The sequence below is a fragment of the Saccopteryx bilineata genome, chromosome 2 (genome assembly GCF_036850765.1).
Source record: "Saccopteryx bilineata isolate mSacBil1 chromosome 2, mSacBil1_pri_phased_curated, whole genome shotgun sequence".
Lineage (NCBI taxonomy): Eukaryota > Metazoa > Chordata > Mammalia > Chiroptera > Emballonuridae > Saccopteryx > Saccopteryx bilineata.
The window spans coordinates 6,589,836-6,616,799 of NC_089491.1; the positions used below are offsets into that span (position 1 = coordinate 6,589,836).

The window sequence follows — 26,964 nt, forward strand, 5'->3', positions numbered from 1 at the left end:
TAAAGAACCAACCTACTATCACATTTAATGGATGGAAGTCTCAACGCCTGCATGAAGCTTAACCTCACCACGTATCAACCAGACTACAAAGCCATCAGCAAAACCATGCAGCACCAGAAGTCGCATTAATGGTAAGAAGTACTTTATCATTGGTTAGCAACAGCATAACAACATTATTAAAAAGAATTCAGAGACTCATTGTACTTTAAAAGTATTGGTCTTACATAAAATGCACACATTTACTTGTATTTAGTGTTAAACATATTTTGTATGGCTCTCACGGAATTACATTTTAAAATATGTGGCGTTCACGGCTCTCTCAGCCAAAAAGGTTCCTGACCCCTGGCCTAGGGTAACACACCTGGGGACACTGGGGCCCAGTGGAGCAAGTGCCCCATCCAGATGCTCATTGTTGCCTGATAACAATTTAGGCCCAGGTGTCCGATCTTCTGATTTTACAAGACAAGCTGCAATTCTCCATTTCCGTGCGAGTGAAATTTCCCAATTTCAGTCAAGGAGAAGATCCTTCTTTCCTGGAGCAAGAACCAAGGCGGAAGTGTGCTGGGAACCAGGGACCCCGTGGTTCTTCCGTGCTGACCTGCCCTAAAAGGGGCTGAAACCCGGTGGCTCAACCCACCTCTCCTTCTTGCTCTTCTAGGCCATGGAAGGGGAGGCAAACTGAGGCGTTTTGAGTGCCCGATGGGGGGTTTTAATGGGTTGTCATTTGATCTGCACGACAACCTTGTAAACTTAGCAATAACAACAGTGAGCAATTCTCCAGCCCCGGCTGGGTACTTGACTCCACTCGGTTCCCAGTCCTGGGCTGGGCGTGTTTTGGATGGGCCTTTCCTGTGAACTCTGTTTTGCTCTTGTTGGAGGTTTATTCTGCTCATTTTTAATGTTTAATCATAAGATACACATCGGGTTGTCTTTAAGTGTGACTCTAAACTGATTTTCCTCCGCTGGACAACTCTTGCCTCTGGCAGGTGCCAGGTGGAAGAGGCTCCCAAGCCCGCATGGTGGTGGCGGTGAGGCCAAGGCTGGGATCGCACACCTCTTCATAGGCGCTTTCCAGAATCTTGAAGACATCAGGGACCCACTGTGGGGCTCGCGGTTGGGGAGGCTCAAATACATGGCTCAAAGGAAGATGCCTAAACCTCAGAAAAGCAGTCCCAGGCTAGGGGGCGCCGCGGCTCAGTCACTGCACTGGTTGGGTCGTGCAATGGGCGGAGCTCGGACGGCGCCCAGTGGCTGTGCGCGGGATCGCAGGGTGGAGCAGGGTTGGGCCGGGCCGGGGCGGGAAGGGACCCTTGCGCCTCTAGCTGGGATCAGGCTTGGCGGAGGGTCTGCGCCCTTTAACTCCACCGCGGTGTCTGCCGGACACCTCCCTCTCGCGCTTGAGGACGCGCTGCAGTCCTCCCAGCCCATAGGGGGCGCTGCCGCCACTGCTCGTTTCCGGGTCTGACGCCGGAGGTCAGTGCGAGAGTCACTTCCGGCGCGAAGCAGCGACTGCGGCGGCCGACCCGGCGGGCGCGGGGGCTGGATCCGCTCAAGCCAGGTCAGGCCCCCGGTCGCTGGTCGCGCTCAGTCGGCGTCCCTGCCTCGGCGGAAGGTGTGGCCGTCCCGCCGCGATGCCGTTCCTGCACGGCTTCCGGAGAATTATCTTCGAGTACCAGCCGCTGGTGGATGCGATTCTGGGCGCCCTGGGGATCCAAGACCCCGAGCGACAGGAGCCCCTGGATGGGTAACTCTCCCTTCCCACCGGCCGGGGCCGCTCCGACCTGGCTCTGCTACATTTTATTTGTCACTACAAGCGGGGCGGGGCGGGGCCGGGGGTGTGCCCACCTTGCAGATTAGAGACCGAGGCTGAGGTCGGAGTCGCGCGGCTCAGAGCGCCAGCTCCCACGCGCGGGCCCACACCCTGCTCTGTGCTGGGTGCAGGGCGCTCCAGGCCGGTGCGGGGACCGCTGGAGGGCGCTGTCCGCGGGCTTTCTGCCTTAGCGCCCACCCTGTGCCCTGCCGGGTGCCTTCCACCTGGAGTGGCAAAGGAGCAGGGTAGTATCTCTGGAGGCTACCATTCTTACCTCAGAGCAGTGCGAAAATAAACTTTCTATAGCTGACTTACAGCATTTTATACAGAGAGGAGTGGGTTTCTCCGTGAACCCGTGGGGAAGGTGTCAGAAAGTGAATCATTCAGGGGGCATGTCGGTGAGCTAAGCAAAACCCCCAGCGTTCGTGGCGCTTGCGCACCAGAGGGGAGACTGACTGTCATGTCAAGTATGTAGAATTCCAGAGGAGAGGGGGATCGCGTGAGTGAGTGAGTGAGGGCATCAGTTGGAATTTCAGACACAGTGATGGTTGTGCCCTTCTCCAGGGACAGTGGTGGAAACGCAGGCTTTCTGCAGTGCTGTTCTGTCCACTTTGGGCTTGTTCTGAAAATGCAGTGCAAGGTGTTTCCTTAACCATAAGGCTGTTCTGGGGGTGGATGGAGGTGGGGCAGCAGAGGGAGGCTGCATCGCCTTTTATAGTCCCAGAACGTCGGCTTTGCATCCACAGGGCACTGGGCACTCAGTAGGGGGGGGGGGGCAGTAGCTGGAATCCTGCCCAAGCAGTAAGGATCAAACCTTGGTCCCCACAATTGAAGGGGTGCAGATGAGTGAGATTAAGGGGGAGTGGGGAGCACCCATGAGGAAGGAAAATCTCACCAAGAGGAGGAAATGGGTGGCACTGTGTACAAGTTCATGGGCTGTCCACGGCGGCTGGGGGAGGTAGCAGGGTCAGGGCTGGGATGGGAAGAGCCTTGTGTCCACCCGGCCTTTGGAAGACCGGGAGCTCCACCAGTCGTCCCAGTGAGTGTGCGCGGGGAAGGAGGGCTGCCCACGCCCCGGCGGGTTGCCTGGCTGGTGTCCTCTGCAGCTCAGGAACAGTCAGTGTCTGAGGAAGGGTGTGTCTGGCTCATGCTCCTGACCAAAGGGGTTCCCCTCAGTCCCAACGGCCCGGGTGTGTGAGGCTTTGTAACCAAGCCAGGGACCAGATTCTCTGCAACTTGGGAGGAGGCAGCAACATTCCTAGTCCTTTCTCAGCAAACCCGAGGAACAGCTCCAGTTTAGAGACCCAGCTTGGCCCCCTCTCTACCACAGATCTCTTCCAAAGAGACTCTGCCCACAGAGTCAGGGCCCTGCCTGGGGGCAAGGGGTGGGTGATGGCAGCAGGAGACCAAAGGCCACACACCCATAGGTGCCCAGGCAGCTGGTCCTGGAGCTGTTCTTGCCCTCAACTGGTCCGCCTCTCTCCTGCTCCAGGCCCAGTTATGTCCCTGACGAGGAGAGCCGCCTCCTTGTTCTCACCGAGCTTCTGGAGAGAAAGGCCCACTCTCCGTTTTACCAGGAAGGCGTGAGCAATGCCCTGCTGAAGATGGCCGAGCTGGGGCTGACCCGGGCAGCTGATGTTCTCCTGCAGAACGGGGCCAACCTCAGCTTTGAAGGTCAGAGGGTGCCCCCCCCGGGGGGGGGGGGGAGCTGGGGCGGATAGGTGGCATGCTTCGGTGCAGCCCCGCCCAGGGAGGGCGCCAGGCCTCTGGGCACTGCCTGACTGTTCTCTTAGAAGTCATTTCCCCCATTTATTCCATGGGCGATGACTGAGGAAACCCACACTGGGCGGACCCCCATCCCCACATATGCACACACACACGTATGCCTGGGCTTCACAGGGCCCTTATTGCCTCTGGTCTAAGAGCAAGGTAGTTGCTGCTTCTACCATGTGACTGACTGAGCGAACCTTCCCAGCTCCCAGCTAATTCCATTAAGGTGAGCAGTGCAGCTGCTGGCACCGTGCCCGGCCTCGGCAGGTTCCGAGCCATCTCACACTTTTGTTCATGCGGAAGGAAGAGGGGAGACGAGCCAGCCAGCCTGGGCGTGTCACAGCAGGACTGTCGGCCTCTAGCTTTTATTGTAGGTGTGTGTGGGGGGCATTTCCTGTCCTCTCTGGCTTCCCCCAGGGAGGGCAGGTCAGCCAGGAGCCCAGCAGGGTCGACTTAGGACCAAATGGTGGTCTTGGTCCTGACACAAGATGTGGCCAGGTGTGTCCCCTCTACCCGCATGAGGACAGGCTCAGGGTTTTGGGCTCCTGGAGGGTCCAGGAGCTGAGGTGGTGCCTGTTGTGAAGTCAGTCGCTCGGAGACCCAGCTTAGAGAACATGGCTCATTTCGCCACGCTTAAAAAGCTGTCACTCTGCACGTCCTCCTAATAGCCCAGGAGGAGATGCCTATTTTATGGTCCCATTTTACAGAAGAGGAAACTGAAGCCCGCACAGACTAAAGACCGTGCCCACTAGAACAGCCCCAGGACCCGTACCTAGGTCTGGCTCTAGAGCCTGTGCTGTAACATCTGATGAGGACACTGTGTTCTGACCCCCCGGGTGACAGGAGCCTGGGCCTCCTCGGGGGCAGTGCCAGGCCTGGGCTGCCAGGCCAGAGATCCTGCAGGAATGTGCCTGTAGGCAGGACTGACGTGCGCTGCGTCTGTGCCCTCAGACCCAGTCACCTACTACACGGCCTTGCACATTGCTGTCCTGCGAAACCAGCCCGACATGGTGGAGCTGCTGGTGCGCCACGGGGCCGACATCAACCGGAGGGACCGGGTAAGAGCCAGGTCCGGCCGCTCTGAAGAGGGGCTCAGCAGGGGGCCGTGAGCAGCCTCCCCGGCCAACCTGGCTGTGCTTTCTTGGCTCAGATCCACGAGAGCAGCCCCCTGGACCTGGCCAGTGAGGAGCCAGAGCGCCTGCCCTGCCTGCGACGCCTCCTGGACCTCGGAGCCGACGTCAATGCAGCTGACAAGCATGGTGGGTGCCACCTGTGGGAAAGGCCTGGGGTACCCCAGGACGACAGGTGGGCAGATCGGATAGCACCCCCACCCGCTGGCACAGCGTGGCCCGGTGTGCACAGGTGCATTTTGCCGAGTTGCAGAGGCTTTAGAGAGAGTGCAGTCATTAGCCCCACACCAGCCCCTGAGGGCTGTGTGTAGGAGGCCGTGGGGGATGTATGCGCTCACCTTCAAGGGAACTATGTCTTCCTGTAAGGAGAGACCCAGCCCGGTCTAGGGTAGCACCTCGGGGTCCAGAGAAATCCTACCTCCTGACCCTTCTGCTCTGTTTCGTGTGAGTGGGAAGAGATTGGCTAGAAAGCAGTCACCCTCAGCCCAAGCCGAGAAGGCCATCCTTTCCAAAGTTCATTTTCTCATCTGAGCGTCTGTATGTCACTCCGCCTCTGGTCGCCCTGTCCTCGGCACGCGGGTCTGTCTTGCTCCTCACTGTCGCCCCTCCGTAGGGAAGACGGCTCTGCTGCACGCCCTGGCCAGCAGCGACGGGGTGCAGATCCACAACACGGAGAACATCCGGCTCCTGCTGGAAGGAGGTGAGGCCCGGCCGCAGGCTGTCCCCGAGCCTTGTCCTTCCGCGGGCTCTCCCTGCCCTCTGAACCCTGAGCGTTCTCCCTGGTGGCTCTTCTAGGGGCCGACGTCAAGGCGACCACCAAAGACGGGGACACCGTGTTCACCTGCATCATCTTCTTGCTCGGTGAGACGGTGGGAGGGGACAAAGAGGAAGCTCAGATGATCAACCGCTTCTGCTTCCAAGTCACGCAGCTGCTGCTGGCTCACGGGGCTGACCCCAGCGAGTGCCCAGCCCACGAGTCCCTCACACACATCTGCCTCAAGAGCTTTAAAGTGCACTTCCCTCTCCTGCGCTTTCTGCTGGAGTCCGGAGCCGCCTATAACTGCTCGCTGCACGGCGCGTCCTGCTGGTCCGGCTTCCACATCATCTTCGACAGGCTCTGCTCCCACCCGGGCTGCGCCGAGGACGAGAGCCACGCGGACCTGCTGCGCAAAGCCGAGACCGTGCTGGATCTCATGGTGACTAATTCCCAAAGACTCCAGCTCCCCGAGAACTTCGACATCCACCCTGTGGGCAGCCTGGCAGGGAAGATCCAGGCCCTTCACGGCTCTCTGAGGCAGCTGGAGAGCTACCCCCCTCCCCTCAAGCACCTGTGTCGGGTGTGCATCCGCCTCTACCTTCAGCCGTGGCCCGTGGACGCGAAGGTCAGAGCCCTGCCTCTGCCCGACAGGCTGAAGTGGTACCTGCTGAGTGAGCACAGCGGCCCTGTGGAAGAGGACATCTGAGTGGACCCGGTCCGGCCCCTCCACCACCTGGTGGGGGGGTAGGTATCTGGCAGCCTTGGGGGGGCCTGCAGCTGTGCCCCCTCCAGTGGGGAGAGGCCCTGTGTCTTCCAGGGAGACTGCCCCCCACCCCTTTGGCTGTACCCCTAAGTTCTCAACCCACATTGGAAACAGTGACGGGGTTCAGGTTTGGGACAAGTTAAGAGGGAGTGGTGGCTATTTCCAGAAGCAGGGCAGCTCCAAGCCAAGGCCCTGCTGAGAGCCGCAGCCGGCAGAGGCTAGGTGGGGCTTTGGGGTGCAAGCTAGGCCAGGCCCTGTACCCTACAAGTGCTTTTGGTGGGCCCGGGAGAAAGTGAGCTGCCTCCTGCTAGCACCTCAGCTCTGCGGCCAGGCCACTTGGGGCCCCACCCACCAAGGCACAGGGCTGTGCTCTGGTAGCCGGTCTGTTTGTGCCACACCTGGGGTCTTGGGGACCATGGCTTTTACTAAAAAGCAATCATGCATGACTAGGGACAGCCCTTTCCAGAATGTCTCAGCTGATGGAGAAAGCTACCAGGACTGAAAGCCACCTGTCCTGCCCAATGCTGAGCCCCCACAAAGCCGTTTGTCACATTGGTCACTGTGAATTATATAAATGCCTGAGAAATAATCTAAGGCAGCTAAATGACATATTTATATTACCAAATTAAACTGATTTCTCTTGGCCTTAAAGGTCCTTGTATAACATTTCTGCCCGCCCCCCAGTTCAGTAGGAAGGACCCCACAGCGGCCAGGAAGAGGCAGGCTGCGCGAGCAGGTAGCCGACACTTGTCCCGCAGAGAAAAGCACCACTCCAGACGGACAGGGCCTTCACAGCACAGGGACGCGCCCTTTTATTTCTGACGGAAAACACTTGCCAAGGAGGAGCCACAGGGCCTAGCCGAGATGAGGCTACCGGCCTCTCCCTTGCTGTGGGCTGTTGTGATGACCACATTGAGGACGCAAGGCCACGTCACCAAAGAGGACTTGGCACGTGAATTTCCCCCCGCAGCAGCGCCGCAGGTCCCAGCAGCCTGCTCCTGTCCCCCGAGGCAGTGTCCTCAATCAAGTAAAGGGGGTTCTCCTCCCCTTAAGGCAGCCAGCCGGTGGGTGGCAGGCCTGGTGCTGGTGCTGGGAGCCCAGGGACTCTGCCTCTGATGGGTCACCGTGCTCCCTGAGGCCTGCCCTGCCCAGTCCCTGCCTAGGGCAGCAGAGCCAGCCTCCTGCCTTGCTACCCATTCAGCTGTATTCCTCCCTGTGGGGCCCTATTATTTGTACAAAGAGCCTATATAGTGAGTGGACGACAGGCAGGTATATTTAGTAGCCTCACTCAACACTTGCGAACCACTGACGTGGAACCTCTGGCTGGCACCAGCCGCCAGGTCCCCCCCTGCACCGGTCCTCCTGCCAGCCCCTGCTCATCTCAGGGCTAAGCTATATACGTGGTAGATCTCATCAGGGAGGTTCTCCTGCCGCTCCTGGGCCAGGAGGCTGAGGCCCGCCCTGCGGACGATTCTGTGGACCACCTCGAGGGCCCGACACACGCTGCTGTCCACGTCGTCCAGGATCACGCCCTCCTGGGCCATGTTGTCTTTGATGACGATGATGCCGTTGGGGCGCAGGCCCCGCTTGCAGCGCCGCAGGAACTCGGCCAGGTGCTGGTCGGTCAGGTGGCCTGCGGAGGGCGGAGGGGGTGCTGGGGTCAGTGCGGGCACGTACATACACTCCACCGGGTGTTCTTGGCGGCTGCCCCTTAACTGGCTTAACTGAGCGCTTCCTTTATGTGGAACACACACGGCCTCACTGGCTTTCTCGGCAGGCTGGAGGGGTTTACCAGCCCCGTTTTGTGTAAGGGAGCGGGCTCAGAAGTGGTCTACCCACGGACGCTCGTGAAGTGTGCAACGGGGATTCCACGTGGGCCAAACAGTTCTTTCCCTACCTTAACGCTCCGGACAGACTTTGGGACCACAAAATAGGGGGCCAGACCCAGCATGTCCCCAGCAGGTGTGCAGCCCGGGAAGAGCACCCTGGGTGTGCCATCAGGCTGAGGTGCAGGACGGGCTAGCAAAGCCGGGTTCCTCACTGCCAACAGCAGGGACGGCCACAGCTTCACTTTCTCCTCATTAAAAAGACCCTTTTACAACAACTACCCATGTTCTTTGTCAGTTACTGGTCATTTAGATCTTTTCACAAAAACCTGCCCCCTCAGTGGGTGGCAGCAGGTACTGAGTTAAAACCTGAAGGAGGTGTGCCTTTCCGGTCGTGTGCCCCACGGTCCGGTCCGGGAGGCCCGGAGGGCCCTGCGCTGCCCGCCTGCCGCAGGAGCGTCGGCTCGGGGGCCTCGGGGGGCTCAGTCTCCGAAGCGGGAGGCGTGCGAGGCCGAGGAGCCAGGAGGCAGGATGCTCACCTATCACCCACTGGATCCAGATGACATCGTAGGAGCTGGGCTCTGGGCTGAAGTCCTGGAGACCACAGCAGAAGTAGTTCCTCACCCTCTTGCCTTCCTCACCCAGGTAGGTCTTTGCTTTAGCCAGAAAGTCCTCCGTCACGTCCACCATGTCCACTACTCGGAAGAGTGGCAGGAGCAGCCTCTTGGTGATCCTGCCGATGCCAGCGCCGCAGTCCAGGGCACAGGAGGTTCCTGTCCTGTTCGGGCCTTCCTAAAGCGCAGGGAAGGCGGAGACGCTGTCAGGAAGGGGCAGAAAGCCAGAGCGGCCCTGCCACTGCCACACCCCTGGGATTACTCGAATCTAAACTGGGCACGGGCTGTAGCTGGCACCAGTGGGGACATTGGTGGCTGTGAGTATGACTTAATTTTTCTGGGGGTCACAGGTTTCTAAAATGAAAGCCAACTTCTACTGAAAGGTGCTAACTTGAACCAGTGCATTCATCTCTCACTCCTGAGGCCCCACGAAAATGACAGCATGGAGAATAAAATCAGCAAAAGAACAGAAGCGGGCAATCAGTGAACATGGGTTTTAACAAACTTGGGAAGGTGGCAAGTAGGTGGAAAAGAAACACCAGATAGATGGATGGCGGGCAAGGGGCAGCCTCCGGTGCACACTGAGGGAGAGAGGAGAGGGGACGGACGGCGGGCAAGGGGCAGCCTCCGGTGCACATGGAGGGAGAGAGGAGAGGGGACAGACGGCGGGCAAGGGGCAGCCTCCGGTGCACACGGAGGGAGAGAGGAGAGGGGGCGGGACCAGGGAGGCCGGGGGCAGCCTCCGGTGCACACTAGGGGAGAGAGGAGAAGGGCAGGACCAGGGAGGCCGCAGCCATGGCTATGCCGGCCCGGGACGGGCTGGGGGGAAGCAGTGGGATGAGTAACGAGGAGCCTGCCTCCAGCAGAACAGCCCACGCCCACGGCCCAAATGCCCACAAATGTGGCCAGAAAGCAAGGTTTCGTCCCTGGAAAAACTGAACAATTGAAAGGGAGACTACTCAATTCTGGCACCAGGGAACCCCCCAGCATCATGGCCAGCTCCAGTCTGGGAACCTGAGGCTCAGTCCACAGGCAGTCCCACCCTCGAGGCCTGGGGGGCAGACACCACCAACCGCAGACCGTCCTGCGACACACCAGGAGGTGGCACCGACACCGCCTCTCCTGGGGAGCGCCAGCCTTGCCTACCCTCAGAAACCTCTGCAGGAACTTCCGGGAGCTGTTGATGTCGATGCTGGAGATGTGGCCGTACCCCCCGAGCATGCCGTCCACTGTCGGGGGCACTTCTTTCCAATACGTCTTGGCCTTCGAATAGAATTGTTTCTCGTCCTCTATCACCTCGCTCGTCATGCTGTCCCCAGCCACGTCTCTGCTCAGACACAGACTCAGCAGAGGCTCTTCCTGAATAAAAAAAAAGGAGTGGATCAGCCAGGTTGAGGGCCCTAGTTTCACACTGCTGATCACAGTCCTGCCTGATGTAGGGCAATGCCAGCGTCCCCAGGCCTGCTGCTGCCCCTTGGAGGACAGTGCCTTCTGTCTCTTGCATTTGAGTTATCTCAAAGGAGACCCAGAGTCCTGGCTCCTAGTGCTTTTTACTCTACACGACACCTGGCTCAATGGCTTCTGACCTAAGGGGACAGGGAATCCGATCTACACTTAAGAGACAGTGAAGCAAGAAGCCAGAGCCTGCCACAGGGGACGTTAGGGCTGATCTGGGGCGGGACGGCTCAGGCCTCTCACTCAGCAGCACAGAAGCAAGCTCACTGTGGGGTCCAGCCCTTCAATAAGGAGCCAGGACTCTGCCAGGCACCATGCTGTGACACAGTCACAACTGCCAGGGCTGTGAAGCCAGCATACTGGAAGAGCACACCCTAGGGACCTAGCTCCGCTGGGGTCAGGGAAGGCACCCGGGAAGGGACATCAGCTGAAACAAGGGAAGAGAAAGAGTTCGCTCAGCAAACAAGGCGAGGAGACTGCTCCAGGAAGAAAAGAGGGAGTGCACAGCCCTTGCCCCCGGAAACCCACGGTCCTGGGGGCACAGGCAGCAGCAGCATTTCACCCTAAAGAGCAATGAGCTTCAACTACTCTGGGTGGAGCAGGGAACGACCTAAGATGTGTGTTTCTGAGGACTGTATGGGCAGCTGTGTGAACTAGAGGGGCAAGGGCGAAAACAGACCCTGAGTGGAGTGAGGGGGGAGGGGGGCCAGACAGAGGGGAGGGACCACAAAGCAACAGCAGGACCCCCGCCAAGAGCTCAGGTGCAGCAGGACCGTGCGCCGGCTCCACGCTCGGCCAGCAGGGACACATCATGCGGGGGAAGGACATTAGGACTGATCTCACCCTGCCCTGACCCATCGTCACGTCAATAAATGTTCATCCCAAGGAGGCGCTGTTCTGGTTGCTGTGAGGCTCGGCAACATCAAGCCCCGCCCCCAGAGGGCTTGCAGTCCAGTAAGAGACAGGGCAAAAATGAAACCAACTAAAACACGGGGAGAAACTAGAGGACTCTCACTGAGCCAAGAAGTGTCCTGGCAACTCAAGGAAGGACGAGTGCTTTCGAACAGCGGACGCGCAGCAGCCGAGAGGTGACACTGAGCTGCATGCATCATTGGATTCCTCTGGTATCCCACGTGGCACACAGGCATTCAAGAAAACATTCAGCTCCCATTAAATGAACAGAATAAATCTGGGTTCAAACCCTTGCGCGGCCCTACTCTCTCTGCCTCCTCGCCTACCTCCCCGGATGTAAGTTTCCTGGGTCAGGGTCATTACTTGGAACACCATTAGTCCAGCACTCCATACAGGCTGGGTGTTTGCTAATTGGTTGTTGAATGAATCAAAAAATGAGCTTTGTGTGGCTACAGCCAGTTTCCACTTTTTTTTTTTTTTTTTCCTTTTTTTTTTTTCATTTTTCTGAAGCTGGAAACAGGGAGAGACAGTCAGACAGACTCCCGCATGCGCCCGACCGGGATCCACCCGGCATGCCCACCAGGGGCGGTGCTCTGCCCACCAGGGGGCGATGCTCTGCCCATCCTGGGCGTCGCCATGTTGCGACCAGAGCCACTCTAGCGCCTGAGGCAGAGGCCACAGAGCCATCCCCAGCGCCCGGGCCATCTTTGCTCCAATGGAGCCTTGGCTGCGGGAGGGGAAGAGAGAGACAGAGAGGAGAGCGCCGCGGAGGGGTGGAGAAGCAAACGGGCGCTTCTCCTGTGTGCCCTGGCCGGGAATCGAACCCGGGTCCTCCGCACGCTAGGCCGACGCTCTACCGCTGAGCCAACCGGCCAGGGCCCAGTTTCCACTTTTAAGACAATCCCACAGATAAAAATCCAACCATTCAAAACTATAACACTGAAAGCCATTACCGACAATATGATTTTTTTTTTGCTTTACCAAAAGCCTTATAACGTGATTCCTTTAAATGTCAAGGTCCCCTGAATAATCTAATTTACAAGAATTCCACTTACAGGCAGATTCTAGGAACAAGCCAGGGGAGGCACATCTAGGCCAGGAAATGGCAAGTATAACTTTGACATTTGTTCTAAGCACTGATTCATTAGAAATGTGATTCCTGGGGCCTCCCAGTGTGGGCAGGAGGTCCCCAGAATGGACTGGCGGGATCATCAGTCAAACAGCGGGAAGTCCTCTGCACTCTGCTCGGATCACAGTGAGGAACTATGCCTGCAGCAGGGACGCAGGGACAGAGAAGGGGCCGGGGCACAAGCTGGCTGTGTGTGCCCTAGGCTAGCTCAGAGGGGGGGAGAAACCCTCTGCTCATACTGGACTTCTGCTCCTCGGCAGGTAGAATGTGCATGCCCATCCTTCATGGTCACCTGGCCACCTCCACTTCCTCTCCTTTCCCCGGATCCATGAAAGAGAATGGTGTTTCATGTCACTGTCAGTGCCTCTGAGTCATCTCAGCCTCTAAGAAAAAGTCTGAAAGCAACAGGAGGCCAGAGCCTGCCTGAAGTTACCTCCTCCCACTCGCAGCCTGCTGGATGGGGCCTGCTCTCCTCGGGTCTGTGTGTCTGCAGTTGGACATACAAGAATGGCAAGATGCTCTATGAAAAGGAAAGGGATGGTTAGAGGGAGGAAGAAAATAAAAATTAGGGAGAAATGTGAAAAATAAACAAAGGCTCTAAGGGAAGTCAGATGAACCAGGTCTGCGTCCTGGCCCCGCTTCTCACCAGCTGGGTAAGCTCAGATAAGACATTCAACCTCAGTTATAGAAGTTTCTTCTTGTATGAAATGGGAGCAATGCTGACTTTATGGGAAGGCTGGGATGATTAAATGTGGATGTAAAAGCATAGTGAGCCATACAGGGCTGGATGCATCTTCTCTCCAGTTTAGAAATTACTGTCAAACGAGATTCTCATTAATTTTCCCTGCCAAGTGTGAAGATCAGAGAGAAGAATGCACTGAAGTGCCCTCTGCACTGTAGGGTGCCGGACACACAGAAGGGACTCTTACTGTTATGCTGGGTGGTCGGTCCATCCAGCAGCCTCAAACAGCTGAGTCTGCAGGGGACGGGAAGGGCTCCCCGTCCCTGCAAGCACAGAAAGACGCCAAGATTTTGGAGATGCTGTCTTTGTGCCTCTATGGCTTCTGGTCTCCACCAAAGCATTCCACATGTACCTCCATCTCTCCCACAGCCCCCAGTTTAACAGACAGAAAAAACACTCCACTCAAGGAGTGGTGTGACACACAGGAAACCAGGAACAGAACAAGGAGGGAACCCAAATATCTTAGCCCAGTCGAGGTCCTAGTCCTCCTGGGGGCTCATCCCAGCTCACACCGCAATGACTGGATCCATTCAGACCATCTGCAACACTGCCTCTCCCCAGGGGTACCAGGATCTCTGACACCAGCTGTTTCATTCTACCTTCATTACGCAGCTGGAGAAACTAGGGTCCAGAGAGATCACGGTTGATGGGCTGCAAACCCTGCCTTCCGATATGACATCCTCTCGGCAAACAGGTTGACCTTGGCTCCAAGGTCTTTGGGAGGCAAATTGTCTTTTGAGTGGCACCTGTGTCAGGCCATATATGGGGCTGGTTCCAAGGTGAAATAGGATAGCAGCCCCTAGGCAACTGGCACTGCCTTGCGCATTTTATGAATAATAGCACCCAACCTCTGAGTGGGTGCTCTCCTTATCCTCGTTTCTCATGGGGGAAACTGAGGCTCGGAGAAGCAAAGGGACTTGCTGCGGCCCAGGGACCGGCGTGGGGGAGTGCCTGGCCCAGGCTTCGGGTGCCCCGGCCTTCCTCCTCTACCCCCACCCGAGGCCTGGGCCTGGCCCGCAAACCTTCCCGGAGCGCGCACGTGGGGCCCGGGCCATCTCGCGCTGGGTCACGTCACGAGCCGGGGCCTCAGGGCGCCTAGGGCAGTTGGGGGTCGGGGCCTCCCCTCTCCCCACGGCCGCCGCCCCCACTCGGTCTCGTGCTACTCACCCCGGGTAGGGGACTCCCGGGACCGGGAAGAAGAGGACGGGGAAGAGAAAGAGAGGGCGGCGACAGCGCACACCCCAGGCGCCCACAACCACCTTGGCCAGACCACCGCCAGACACGACACCTCACGGCGCGTGCCGCCTTTGTCTCTCCACGTCACTTCCCGGTGTCCTGGGGGCGGGGCCGGAGTGGCTCCGCCCCGCGATCGGCTGGCCCCGCCCCGTGGGCGCCTGACCTAACTTGACTTCTGCATTTCGGAGAGGCCGGTCCCAGGCTTAGAAGCGCCGCGGCGCTGATCCTTCCCGCCTGCAGCACGTGCACCAGTTCATTTGGACGGCCTAAGTCTGGACTTTCATGATCATGGTATCTCCCCTGCCGGGTAGGGATAAGTCTGGACTCGAAAGAAAGAATGTTCTGTGGGTTTTCCACTGGGTAAAGGGACGGGGAGGAGAAAGCCTTATTCCTCAAATCCCACCCATAACAATTAACATCTTTAAAAATAATATACAGATCCAAAAAGAAAAGAAAAAGAAGAAAAAAAGAAATACCCTTGGCAGTGCCCAGGGGTTTTCACCCCGAATCAGCAGAACAGTCCATGAAGTTCCCATTCCAAAAGGATTGTCCTCGCCAGGTCCCTCCTGTGTAATAGGAGCATCCCTGAAGCAGGCTAGATGGGAACGCGAGCTTGCAGATAGCTTGGTGAAGCTCTCCAAGCCTCAGTCTTCTCTTCTGCCAGACAGATGTAATAATTGCTCACCTTTTAAAGCTCTGAGGGCTAAATGGGTGGCATATTGCACGGCAAGCCTTCAGCCTTGCATTTGCAGCTGTTAATAATGACAGTATTCATCCTAAGTTTATTTTTCCTGAACTGACATCCTGGTCTTAGATTGCCAGTGCTTACTTTCCTCCGGGTGTTGCACACAGGAGGTGCTTAAAGTGTGTTTGCTCTAATGAAGTGAAAACTACATGGGCCGAGGGTGCTAAAGGGGGGGGGCTACAGAGTCCCCCCAAATCTGTTTATGTTACTTAGTATCCTCGCTGGAGTTCTCCAGATCAGACTTGGGTCCCCTCCCAAGCTTCATTTTCCATATCTCTAAGGGAAGGAGACAATTCCTGGGTAATGTCAATTGCTGCGGGTGTCTGTAATCTTATTTTGGGGATAGCTCTGAGCTTAGCTCTTTTAGGGGTACCTAAAACTCCACTCCTACTATTATTTTCTGTCAACAGAAGAGGAAGTCCCTTCCCTACCCACAGACTCCAAGACCTTTCCAGATCTGGCCAGTCCTCTGATCTCAAAGCCTCTTGCATTCCTGAATTCCCAAACTTCAAACATAGTAGTTGCTCAATCAGTGTATAAGCATGCAAGGACTGGAGGTCTCCTTAGAAATTATCTAGTTAGTCTGGTGTTCCTATCTATTTTTTAAAAAACTCACATACCCTTAACCCTGACCATGGGGCTCAGTGGATACAGCACTGACCAGGTGTACCAGAGGTCATGGGTTCGACCCCTGGTCAGGGCACGTAAGAGAAGCAATCGATGAGAATACAACTAAGTGAAACAAGTTGACACTTCTTTCTCTTTCTCCCTTTCTTGCTCTCTCTCTTTCTCTCAAATCAATGGAAAAAAAATCACATATTTTCAAAACAATATAAAAATTTCTCACCCTCCCCACTCAGTATTCCAACTTCCCAAGGAGATATGACCTTCCATCCTTGGCTGAGGAGTATTCGCCAAAATAAAATACATAGTCTGTGACACCTCCTCCAGGCAGACACTTTGAATTTGAATAACAAAGTTGTTGTTTGTTTGTTTGTTTGTTTTGTAGCAGAGACAGAGAGAGTTAGAGAGAGGGACAGATAGGGACAGACAGACAGGAAGGGAGAGAGACGAGAAACATCAATTCTTCGTCGCGGTTCCTTAGTTCGTTGATTGATTTCTCATATGTGCCTTGACCACGGGCTTTCAGCAGACCAAGTAACCCCTTGCTCGAGCCAGCGACCCTGGGCTCAAGCTGGTGAGCCTTGCTCAAACCAGATGAGCTCACGCTCAAGCCGGCAACCTCGGGGTCTCGAACCTGAGTCCTCCGGATCCCAGTCCAACACTCTATCCACTGTGCCACTGCTCAGTCAGGCCTTTATTTTTCATTTTCAAATTGTAATGATACCATGCCAGTGAAATTACTCGTCCAAATTACCCTTGTCCCCTACTCAGATGTCACAATTCAAGCTTTTCCCTAACAGTTCATTTTACCACGGAGCCCCGACCAAGACTTGTCCAGTGTCGCACAGCACAGAGGCAGAGTATGAGCTCGAACTTGATTCTCTTAGATCCCAGGCCCCCCTTCATTGGTACTGCCCCGCCTTCGGCTGGAAGTTCTCCTTCTGGAGGCATCAGCCCAGCCTGAGCACTGAGGCCTCCCTGGTCTGGAGCGGGTTGCTAAACCACAGGCTCTCTTTCCCTGGCTCTGGCCTGGCTGCCCTGGTCAGGGGTTCTCCCACCCCCTTGTGACTGCAGCCTTGGCATCCTGAGTACAACAGCCCCGCCCTCTGTCCCCAGACCTCAGTGCCCACTGCTCCTCACTTGGGTTGGGTGAGGGGCGGGTCACAATGGCCCTAAAGAGGCCCTGGAGGCAGCAGGGAGGGGCCAGCTGAGGGACCAGCTGGGGAAGATGGGCTCTCCCAAGCACCAGTCACCTGTAGGGGCCTCTAAACTCACTGAGACCTTCTCTGATCCTGTCTAGAAGTTCCACTAGCGTGAGTGTGACCTTTTGGGCCAGCGCAGGGCCGATAGCATCTGGGAGTGGGGTTAGTAAGGAGGAAGCAGGCTCAGATACCCCTGGTGTCAGAAGTTGGGGGTGGTCTGGGCTTCCGTCTCCCAAAGGGAGAATTTATTTAAAATATGTGTCTTGGCCCCACCCAGACCTACTAATTCACAATCTGGGGCGTCTGTATTTTCAACAAGCTTCGCACCCCAGAGGATGGGATGGGGGCGTGGAGAGGTGGCGGGGCCGTGGGAGGGCTGGGAGGCTTCAGCAGGAGGGAGGCCCAGCAGGTCTGGCTCCAGCTGGTTCCAGGTTTCCTAATTCCCAGCAGGGTGAGTGCTAATAGCAGGAAGAGATTCCAGGACTTGACGCTATTTCACGCTGGCAAAGGAGCAGGTCCTCTGTTATCCCTATTCTACAGATGAGGCCACTGAGAGTCCATCAGTTGGCTTGCTCCAGCTTCCAATGCTAATAAGCAGTGGAGTTGAGACTAAATTCTAAATTACAGCCATCTTAAATAATAATAATAATAATAGCAGCTAGTGTTTGTTAAGCACGCACGGCATGACGTGCTTGATACTATTCGGAGCCATTTACATGTGCTCACTCATTTAAACGTCACAGCTACTCAGAAAAGGTGGGTACTTTAACAGTCACCATCTTCCAAGTGAGGAAACAGAGGCTGGGCGAACTCTAGCCTGAAGCCACTCGGTGTCTGGCGAGCTGGCGATGCTCCCCCCAAACCACGCTGCTTCGCTCTGGGCACTATGCGCTGAGGGCTGGCCTATGCCCTCTCCTCCCCTTCAGACGGCAACCACCCCGCTACACCTGGTGTGAGGATGCCCTGAGCTGATCGCGGGGCCAGGCCCCAACCCCTGAGCCCAGCAGATGGCGCCCAAGAGGTTCCCCCGCAAGGGCGCTCGCCGACGCGGGGACCGCGGCTGCCCTGTCTGCCTCCGCGCGAGCTCGGATCAGGCCCTGGCGCGGGGAGATCCCGGAGCTCGGGGGTCTCGGGGGACGGCGCCGACTGGTGGCAGGCCTCCCGCGGCGGGTCCTCGCCTACAAAGCCAGGAGTGGACGTCCGGAGGCCCCCGCGGTGCCTGCTCCCACTGCCCACCGTGGCCCCGCGGACGGCGCGGAACAGGCCCGGGCTGAGGTCGCTGCTGCTGCCGACCCTGCTCCTGGCCGGCGCGCCCGGGACACCCGTGCCCCCGCGCTACAGGCGTGGACAGTGCGAAGGCTCCTCCTGGAGCGGCTCTGCCAGGGAGGCCACGAACTCCTCGGGCGCCCTCGTCGCCGAGTTCCTCCCTAGCAGGTTCCGGGAGGTCCTGCGGCAGCTCGGGGCAGAGTGGGTTGAGCAGCCGCAGCTACTGAGTGGGGCCCTGCAGGGTGGGGCCCTGCAGGGTCCCTCGGGAGCTGGGCTAGCGGGCTGATCACTTCCAGTGGGAGGTCCCACCATCTCTCTAAGAGCCATGCTAATGTTAGCTGAGCTCCTGGCAATCACCCCTTGAGGGTGCTTCTACCATTGCCCCTATGGTAGGACTAAGGAAACTGAGGCCCAAGGCCATAGAACTAGGAAGACCCTTGAAAGGGCTGGCCACAAGCAAAGGCTCATAACTATTTCTACCTCCTCCTGGCTCCCAGCATCCTCAGAATCACAACATCAAAAAGGTGTGTCAGAGCACTGGCCAGGCCATTCTCCTCACTGTCCCAACTGCTCCTTCCTCCCAGACTTGTGGTGAGTGTCAGTGACCTGCTGGTGGGAACAGGGTTGCCACTGATGCTTGGAGGGTGGGGGACTCTGACCACTCATGCCAGGTGTGGCCTCTTTGTCTTCAAGGGCCCAGTCATCATCAAACTTCCAGAATAGTCTTAAGAAGATTTTGCTCCATCAGATACCCGCCCTGGGGCCGCTGAGGCTAGATCCCGAGGAGCAATTCACCAAGGTCAAAAAGGCCAACAAGTGAGTTAGGGGAGGATGAGGACAGGGGAAGGGCGAGAAAGAGCATTTCTTGTCTCTGTCTTTCACCCATGAATCTACCTGTCTATCCATCTATTTGTCTATCTCTGGGTCCATCCATCAGGTCTTCTGCCAAAGCATTCATAATCCACCTGTGAACCCACCCGCACACCCACCCACTCATTTGTCATTACATAGATCTATCCATGAATCAGGTTTGCTCCCAACACGTTCAAGAATCATCCATCAACATGTATGAATCCATCTCCCCATTAATCAGGTCTCCTACCAACACATTCATAATTCATCCATTCAGATATTCATTCTCCCATTCACCCATCCACCCCTGCATACATCTTCTCTGTGAACCAGGTCTTCTACTATCTATTCATCCTCCCATCCACCCTCCCATCCATCCATCTGCCCATCTAGTCAGTCAGTCATCTGTTCACAAACTCCCACAATTCTGTCCATGAATCCAATTTGCAAATCAATCACCTACAAACCCTTCTATCCACCTATAAATCCAGGATACTCTCCATCACTAATCTAGTCATGAAGCCATCTACAAGTGTACATCCCTATCTACATAATTATTCACCCACCCATCCATATATCTACATAGCCTCCTAAGGTCCAGTTCTTTCATTCAGACCTTTTCATTGATTCATCCATCAGTCCATCCATCCACCCACCCACTCACCAGCCTTCCATCCTTTCACTCATTCCACTAGTTATGCACCCATTTCTTTCTCTAAAATTTATTAAATTTTGCTATATGTCAAATATTGGGGGAAATAAATTAAGGGATGGAGACCTGGCTGGTTAGCTGGGTTGGTTAGAGCAGGGGTAGTCAACCTTTTTATACCTACTGCCCCTTCTGTATCTCTGTTAGTAGAAACATTTTCTAACCGCCCCCCGGTTCCACAGTCATGGTGATTTATAAAGTAGGGAAGTAACTTTACTTTATAAAATTTATAAAGCAGAGTTACAGCAAGTTAAAGCATATAATAATAATTACTTACCAAGTACTTTATGTCGGATTTTCGCTAAGTTTGGCAGAATAAATCTTTATAAAACAATTTACTATAGTTAAAATCTACCTTTTTATTTATACTTTGGTTGCTCCGCTACCGCCCACCACGAAAGCTGGAGCGCCCACTAGTGGTAGGGACCAGGTTGACTACCACTGGGATAGAGTGTCATCCTGAAGCACAGAAGTTCAGTCCCTGGTCTGGGCACACACAGGATCAGATCAATATTTCTCTCTCTCTCTTCCCCTCCTCTTCTCTCTCCCTTCCTGTCTCTCTAAAATCAATCAATCAATAAATTAAAAAATAAGGGATGGAGGTAGGAGAAGAGCCTGGGCATTAGAGCTCACCTGGGCCTAAACACCATAGCTCTAATGGAGAGGGGGAATAATGCAGAAAAAGTTCCTCCAGCCTAAACAGGCTTAAACAGGGGTGAAGGACATTGCTCACGAGTTTAAAGACCAGGGAGAGTAAACACATGACATATATACCATTCCTTCTCATGCTGGACCCATGGCAGACAGTACTAATTGATCATAGCACGTTTCCCCACTGACCCTCAGAATCCTTCTTGATTGTGCTTCAGGCAGACACCACCAATAGATCAGAGTTGGTCCCAGAGATGTAATGCACTTGCCAACCCAGGAAATTTAAATCACTCAAGCCAGATAAACACACCACTCCTCGCAAGATATAATAAATAAAAGTATGACACTCATGATCTCGACTGTGAGAACAGAGGGGATGGGCACATTCACAGTGTTCCATATTCAAGAGTGAATACTTGAGCACCTTCCAGTGTGTGAGATTCCCTGATGGGCCCTGGGGTGGGGGTGGGGGTGGGGGGGGACCCAGGGTGCATTAAAACAGGCTCCAGCAGCCTTTGAGAGGAGATGCTGGGATTTCAGGCCATGGGCAGAGCTGGGCGTGCCTTGGCCTGGCCCTGAAGCCAGCACCAAGTGGGTGTTGATATGGCGACAACTTGGACACCTCTTGCCTATCTGGCTCTATAGTGGGCTGATGAAAAGCATCCCCTCTGGGTCCACACATACATCAAGATGTGGTCAGACAGATGGATGCAGGTGTATTAATATGTATGTACTTAAGGTTGAACATGGCATTTCTGAACAGAGACATGGATGGATCAGGCAGGCCCTCTTGCAGCCTTGGCCTTGAGGACAAAATTAATAGCAACACATGTAACAATAACAGACTCCTTTACTGAGCACAGAACTTGGACTGCATGCCTCACATAAGCTATCTGATATTCCCCAAACCCTTATAAGGACGCTAGTATCACGCCTATAATATATAATACATCATTTAAAAAGGGAAAACTGCAAATGGAGACTTGAGGGCAGTCTCCCCAAGATCACGCTGCAGGGGAGGGTATAATGAGACTGACGATTATATAGATAATAAGAACAGTTCCCAGTTAGAGACATTTACTTCCAGCCCTGCAGACCTTTGGCAGGGGGCTTGCAGTCCACCCACCTCTTCACAGCCCTGTAGGACAGGCCTGATCACCATCCATCTTAGAGATTAAAAAAAAAAATGAAGCTCAAAAGAGTTGGGATTGAACCCCTGGACTGCCTGATGCCTGAGGTCACACCCGTATTCCTCCTGCGGAAATGCCTGATATGTCAGAGTGCCAGCTCCGGAACCAGGATTCAAATCTTGTTTCCATCCCTGACCGGCTCTGTGACCTTGGACGAGTTGCAGACCATCTCTGTGCCTCAGCCACCTCATCTGTAACATGGGAATAGTGATGGTGTATGACACGGAGTTGTGTGGGCCTGGTGGGGTGCTGCGTGCCACGTGCTTGGCCCATGGCCTGGCAGGCGGAAGCGCTCGGGCAAGGCCAGCAGGAGGGGGACTCAGGACCACACAGCGAGCCCCCGTCTGGCGTCTGGCGCTCACTCTTGCCTCTTTCCGCAGGCCCTACGGTCTACAGGCCCCCAAACTCAAGGCCCTGCTCACCCACAGCTCCTCGGGGGAAAGCTCAGGGCCCCGCCGGCGGTGCCCGTTCCGAGTGCGCTTCGCGGACGAGACCTTGCGGGACACAGCGCTGCGCTACTGGGAGCGCAGCTGTGCGCGTAAGCAGACGGGGCGGGCGCCCTGGCGCTGCGGCTGCGGCAGGTTCCAGCTGGACCTGGGGAGCCGAGCCTGTGGCCTTGGGTCCTGGGACTCAGCCGCCAGCCCGCGGAGGCCACGAGGCCGCTGACCCTGCAGAGGAGGCGCCCAAACCCGCCTCTCTGGAGGATGTCAGGGTGACCTTCAAGGACCGAGTTGAGGGTCTGAGGTCCAATAGAAGTGTCCCAAAGCAATGCGGCCGCATTGTTGAACCAGGAACCAGGGCTGCCCAGGGCTCACCACCACCGGAGGACTTGTGGCTCCCAACGGTGCCCACACTTCACATCTGCCCGCCTTCTAACCGGCACCCACAGCCTCCCAACCCCACGTCTGGCCCCCGCCACGCCGATAGGGGCTGGGGACCCGGGAAGGGCCCAGAAACATCTCCATCCCTTATCCATGAAAGCAGGTGCCCAGAAAGGTCCAGAAGATGAAACCTCCTCTCTTCTGGGGACGGCCAGCACCCCCTCGTCCGGCAAGGACTCTGGGAACCTGCAGGCCCGGGTTCCGGGCACAAGTTTGCTCTCAGCCCTTCGGGGATGAATGTGATCGTGTCTGTCAGTTGGGGCATAGTTTCCAGTGTTTTCCGGTGACGCGGCAGGCAGGGACAGCCTCTGTCCTGCTCTGGCATAACCTTCGCCAGAACCCCTTCTCCACCTGCCCGGCCTCTTCCCTTCTCAGGATCCTGCGGCCCCCATGGCCTCCGACTGTCAATGGCCTGCATCTATTTCTTTTTAATTTTTTTATTTATAGACTTTAGAGAGAGAAAGAGACAGACAGACAGGGACATCAATCTGTTCCTGTATGTGCCCTGACCTGGGATCAAACGGGCAACCTCTGGACTGCAAGATGATTTTCCACCCAACTGAGCTCTCTGGCCAGGACTTACATCTGTTTTTTGGGGGCTTTTCTTTTTTTGAATACCTACTGTGTGCATTTTCAGGAGTCAGCTGCCCCAAAGCAGCTGTAGGGAAAGCCCTAAAAATCAGGAGCTTCACCAATTCAGGCAGGACCCTAACCCGCTCCCTGAGGGTCGCAGGAAGTTGCAGATAGAACCTGTGATTTTCTTATTTTATTTTATTTTTAAATTTTTCTGAAGTGAGAAGCAGGGAGGCAGAGAGACAGACTGGGTCCACCCGGCAAGCCCATTAGGGGGCGATGCTCTGCCTATCTGGGCTGTTGCTGTGCTGCAACCAGAGCCATTATAGCACCTGAGGCAGAGGCCATGGAGCCATCCTCAGCATCCTTTGCTCCAATGGAGCCTTGGCTGCTGGAGGGGAAGAGAGAGATAGAGAGAAAGGAGAGGGGGAGAGTGGGGGAAGGGTTGAGAGGCAGATAGGCACTTATCCTGTGTGCCCAGGCCGGAAATTGAACCCAGGACATCCTCATGCTGGGCTGACGCTCTACCACTGAGCCAACCGGCCGGGGCCTAGAAGCTGTGATTTTGCCCGACTTCTGGTTGTTTGATGGGGAAGCCAAGGTCCTGAGAGCAGCTGACAGCGGCCAGGAAGAGAAGCCAGAGGGTCCCCAGCCCCTCTGGGAATCCAGGAAAAGGAGGCGTGTGGAGAAACAGTTCCATGTAAATGGCAGTTGACTGGCACGAGAGAGCTTCCTGGTCGGCCTCCTGGTCAGCCACCGGCCACCGGAGCGGTGGGCTCACCCCAGGGCGCAGAGCGAGGCTCTGCGGTGTTTCCTGGCCCTGTCAGCTGCCGGACAGGAAGGACTCCCAGCCCCCAGCACCCCCGCCATCCCCGTAGGAATGTCAGCCCCTCTCTTGGATTTCCGTGGAGGGGGTGACTGGCCTTCACACTGTAGAAAGAGGGGGCCGTTTCGGGAGGAGCAGGAGTGGGTGTACGGGGGGCAGAGATGGGTCATCGAGGCACAAACAGTCACACAAGAGAGTTTCCAAACCTGAGCCTTCTCTGGAGGCAGCGAGAAGGCACTGGGGAGCCTTGGGTTTCCATGGAGACTGGTTCTGCCTGCCTTGCCTGCCAGAGGGAGGAGGGGAGAGCTGGGGGGTAGTGCCCCCTCCCAGGCCCAGCTCTCACGGCGCCCTCTCTCCTCCAGTCCAGCAGGTCATTGCGGAGAACAAGCCAGCCACCCAGTCCGCGGCACCAGAGCGCGTGTTTGGGGGCATCAGGAGATGGCTGGAGAGTCTGCCCAAAGCCCTGTGCTCCAGGGCCAAGGCGGAGGCTGTGGCCAGCTCCCCGTTCAGCTGGGACAGCCCTGGCCTGTGAGACTTCGCGGGAGGGCTGGGGTTCACACGCTCTGCCAGGGCTCCCCCTCCTTACCCTGCAGATCTCCCTGTCCAGCAGGGGCGGGCCAAGAGTCTGGGCCCTTGGGGGCCCTGCCAGCCAGGGGTGGACTGGGGACCTGGGGTCCACACAGCTGACCGGCTCCTGTCCCTCTCAGGCCCGTCCTGAAGCTGCAGCGCCACCTCTCTGAGGACACTTCCACGAACAGCAGCCTGCCCCTCCTCCCCAGGGCCACGGCCCAGAGGCAGCAAAGAGACAGCAAAACCCTCCTGGGCTCCCACAGTGTTCTCGACCAGATGGGCAAATCACCCTGCTCCTGGAGCCGGAAACTGGTGAGCGCCTGTGGGGAGCTGACCACCCGGGGCACCCCTGCCCCGTGGGGTGGCCAGGGTGCCAGGTAAAGCACCTCCCCAGAGTTCCCCTCCCCAGCACCCAGCCGGTTCTCCCTCTCACGCTAGGAGTCCCTCCTGCCCCACTTGGAGCTGCACCCGGGCCTGAAGCGAGGCCGCTCGCAGAAGTACCAGCCCCTCCTGCCTCCCGTAGACCAGCCACAGAACAACAGGCCCTGGAGCCCAAGCCCAGGCATGGACGTGGGCCAGGGGTGAGGAGAGGCCTTCCCTGCCCCACAAATAAATGTCCATCCCGGGTGGCTGGGACCTGCAGCCAGGTCTCACCCTGCACGCCTCTCCCAGCGCCTGGTTACTGGTCTCCAGCGTTCCGGACCAGGGGGAGGGAGGGGGCAGGCACAGCTGAGGTGAGGCTGATGGGCGGAGGCAAGGTATCCCCAGGGGTAAGGGTTTTTCTAGCGAACCCCTCTTCTGGAAGGTGGGAGACCCTGCCACACACCTCAGACCTGGGCCCAAGCCTCTGTCAGTCTGGAACAGCCCACCCCTGAACCAGACACCTGCCCTGACCTCTGCCCCCAGCCTCCATCTTTGATGGAGCCAAAAGCTGCTTGCTGATGACCTCCCTCTCCCGGCTGAGGGGAAAGAGCCGCGTGTGTGCACACCAGCGTTTGTCTTCTGCGCCCCCCAGGCTAGGCACACACCATCCAGTCCATGGTCACAGCATCTGGGAGGGCCCAGCCGGAAGCTTCTCTGCTAGTCGTGGAGGGAGGGGTTGGGCAGTATTCAAAGACACATCAGGGGATAATGACAGATTAGGTGGTCTGGGTACTGCCTGGAGTTTATCTGACCGCTGAACTGACCCAGCAGGCCACCCCATAGGCCTGCCTATCTGCCAGGTGTGGCCCTGTGACAACTGCCTTCCAAACCGCTGATCAATTTGAGCCCCCCTCCAGTCCTTGTCCAGATTTGGCCCCAACCCCTGGCCAGGCCCAGGATTCGGGTCTTTATCGCCACCTCCTGGCCAGTAAAGGAACTGCCGAGGAATCCACAGGAAAAAGGTGGGATCCCGGCTGGATAGGCGGGTGGTGGGGATCTGACAGCCAGGACGGCTTGTGGATGGGCGAGCCCTGTTTTGAAGGGGTGCCCTGGCTCCAGAAGAAAGGCGACATACCTGGCACAGTTTGGACAAACCCTGTGCGGCATGGGCTGGGGGCAGTGCTACTGCCGCCTTGGCTGGGGAGTTGAGGTGAGACTGAAGTGGGATTTGAATCCCTGGGATGACTCCTCCTCTCCATACCATTTTCTGGACTTTCACGCTCCCCTCCCCAGTATTTCTATTTCCTGGAGAGCCTATGGGTGTCAGAGGAGGCCTGATTCTACTACGGCTCTTCTCGGTGACCTTGCGTCGCCCATCTCGCCGGTTCGGGGCCTCAGTTTCCCCCGCCCGGCCGGCGGACGCAGTGTCGCGTGGTCGCCACGCGAGGGCAGTGTTGGCCTGGCTTTGGCGCCGCCTGGCGCGGCCGAAACTTCTCAGCCTGGAGCTGAAGGGTCGGAAACTTTTCCCCTCGCACGGCACTCGTGTACCCCGGCTCCGCGCCTCCTCCCGCCCGGTGCCACCTGACTGACCGCGGCGGGCGGGTGGCCGACAGCCCCCAACTTCTCTTTCTCTCCTTTTGTTGATAAACCAAAAACTGCTAAGCTGGCGAGCGCGCTGTCAGCAAGCAGCGAGCACTGGAAATGGAGCCCCGCGTGCAGCGCACAGGGGCGGGGAAGCGGCTGGAAAATCTTTGCTGGGCTGGCGTCCGGGGCCCCAACGCCAGGCCCTTTCCCTGCGGGCGGCCGGGGCGGCGCGGCGGGATGGGGCGCGGCAGGGACCTGCCGTGGGGCGGGGGGGGGGGGGGGCGAGGGCGCGCGCACACACACACGCACACGCACACACGCGCGCGCACACACACACACGCACACGCACACACGCCTCCGCAGGGGCTCTGGCCGGCGGGGATGCGGTCTGGTCCGTACTCCTGCCTGTGGGGACCCTCTTCCCCTCCCGGCTCCCCTCCGCCTCTCTCCCCTCGTGACCCCTCCCCAGCCTTCATTTCTTTTCCCTCTCCTGTGGCCCTCCCCTCTCCTCCCTTCTCTCCCTCTTTCCTTTTCCACAAACACAGATTCTGTGTCAAGAGGACCTTGAGCGTCAGCTCTGAGCCTCGCATCCCACTCACAGCAAAAACAGCCACACGGGGCCACCCGCAGACACACCACACACACGTACACACGCACAGCAAACACACCAGACACACTGAGACGCCAGATTCACACACACAAACCACATGCAGCAGACACACCACACATGTAGCACACACACACACAGACACCAGACACACATGCACACACTCAAAAACACACC

At 56.9% G+C, this 26,964-nt stretch overlaps 3 protein-coding genes across 7 annotated transcripts; 2 read left to right on the plus strand and 1 right to left on the minus strand.

The window, feature by feature from the left end:
* The first annotated feature begins 1,470 nt into the window (after positions 1–1,470).
* Positions 1,471–7,032, plus strand: ASB6 (ankyrin repeat and SOCS box containing 6). Of its 3 annotated transcripts, XM_066255973.1 has the most exons (7): positions 1,472–1,744; positions 3,303–3,484; positions 4,532–4,638; positions 4,731–4,839; positions 5,324–5,410; positions 5,506–6,215; positions 6,920–7,032. In XM_066255973.1, exons 1-6 carry the CDS (start codon positions 1,632–1,634, stop codon positions 6,171–6,173), a joined length of 1,266 nt encoding a protein of 421 aa, XP_066112070.1. In that variant the 5' UTR covers positions 1,472–1,631; the 3' UTR covers positions 6,174–6,215; positions 6,920–7,032. The 3 variants fall into 3 exon arrangements, with proteins under 3 accessions (XP_066112073.1, XP_066112070.1, XP_066112071.1); XM_066255974.1 differs by lacking the exon at positions 6,920–7,032 and having other exon boundaries at positions 1,480–1,744; positions 5,506–6,527; XM_066255976.1 differs by lacking the exons at positions 4,731–4,839; positions 6,920–7,032 and having other exon boundaries at positions 1,471–1,744; positions 5,506–5,752.
* On the minus strand, positions 7,019–14,222 carry NTMT1 (N-terminal Xaa-Pro-Lys N-methyltransferase 1). 3 transcript variants are annotated; one of them, XM_066255978.1, is made up of 5 exons: positions 14,076–14,222; positions 12,600–12,653; positions 9,817–10,029; positions 8,596–8,848; positions 7,019–7,863 (listed from the first exon to the last, which is right to left on the minus strand). In XM_066255978.1, the coding sequence occupies exons 3-5, from the start codon at positions 9,976–9,978 to the stop codon at positions 7,607–7,609; spliced, it is 672 nt and encodes a 223-aa protein (XP_066112075.1). In that variant the 5' UTR covers positions 9,979–10,029; positions 12,600–12,653; positions 14,076–14,222; the 3' UTR covers positions 7,019–7,606. The 3 variants fall into 3 exon arrangements, with proteins under 3 accessions (XP_066112075.1, XP_066112074.1, XP_066112076.1); XM_066255977.1 differs by having other exon boundaries at positions 12,600–12,686; XM_066255979.1 differs by lacking the exon at positions 12,600–12,653.
* On the plus strand, positions 13,100–26,185 carry C2H9orf50 (chromosome 2 C9orf50 homolog). The gene is given in 11 exon segments (XM_066254293.1): positions 13,100–13,256; positions 17,700–17,768; positions 17,771–18,208; positions 18,479–18,569; positions 18,675–18,797; positions 21,764–21,921; positions 24,026–24,191; positions 24,371–24,545; positions 24,672–24,814; positions 25,548–25,618; positions 25,890–26,185. Coding segments are annotated over 11 exon segments (1,887 nt in total).
* The last annotated feature ends 779 nt before the right edge of the window (positions 26,186–26,964 follow it).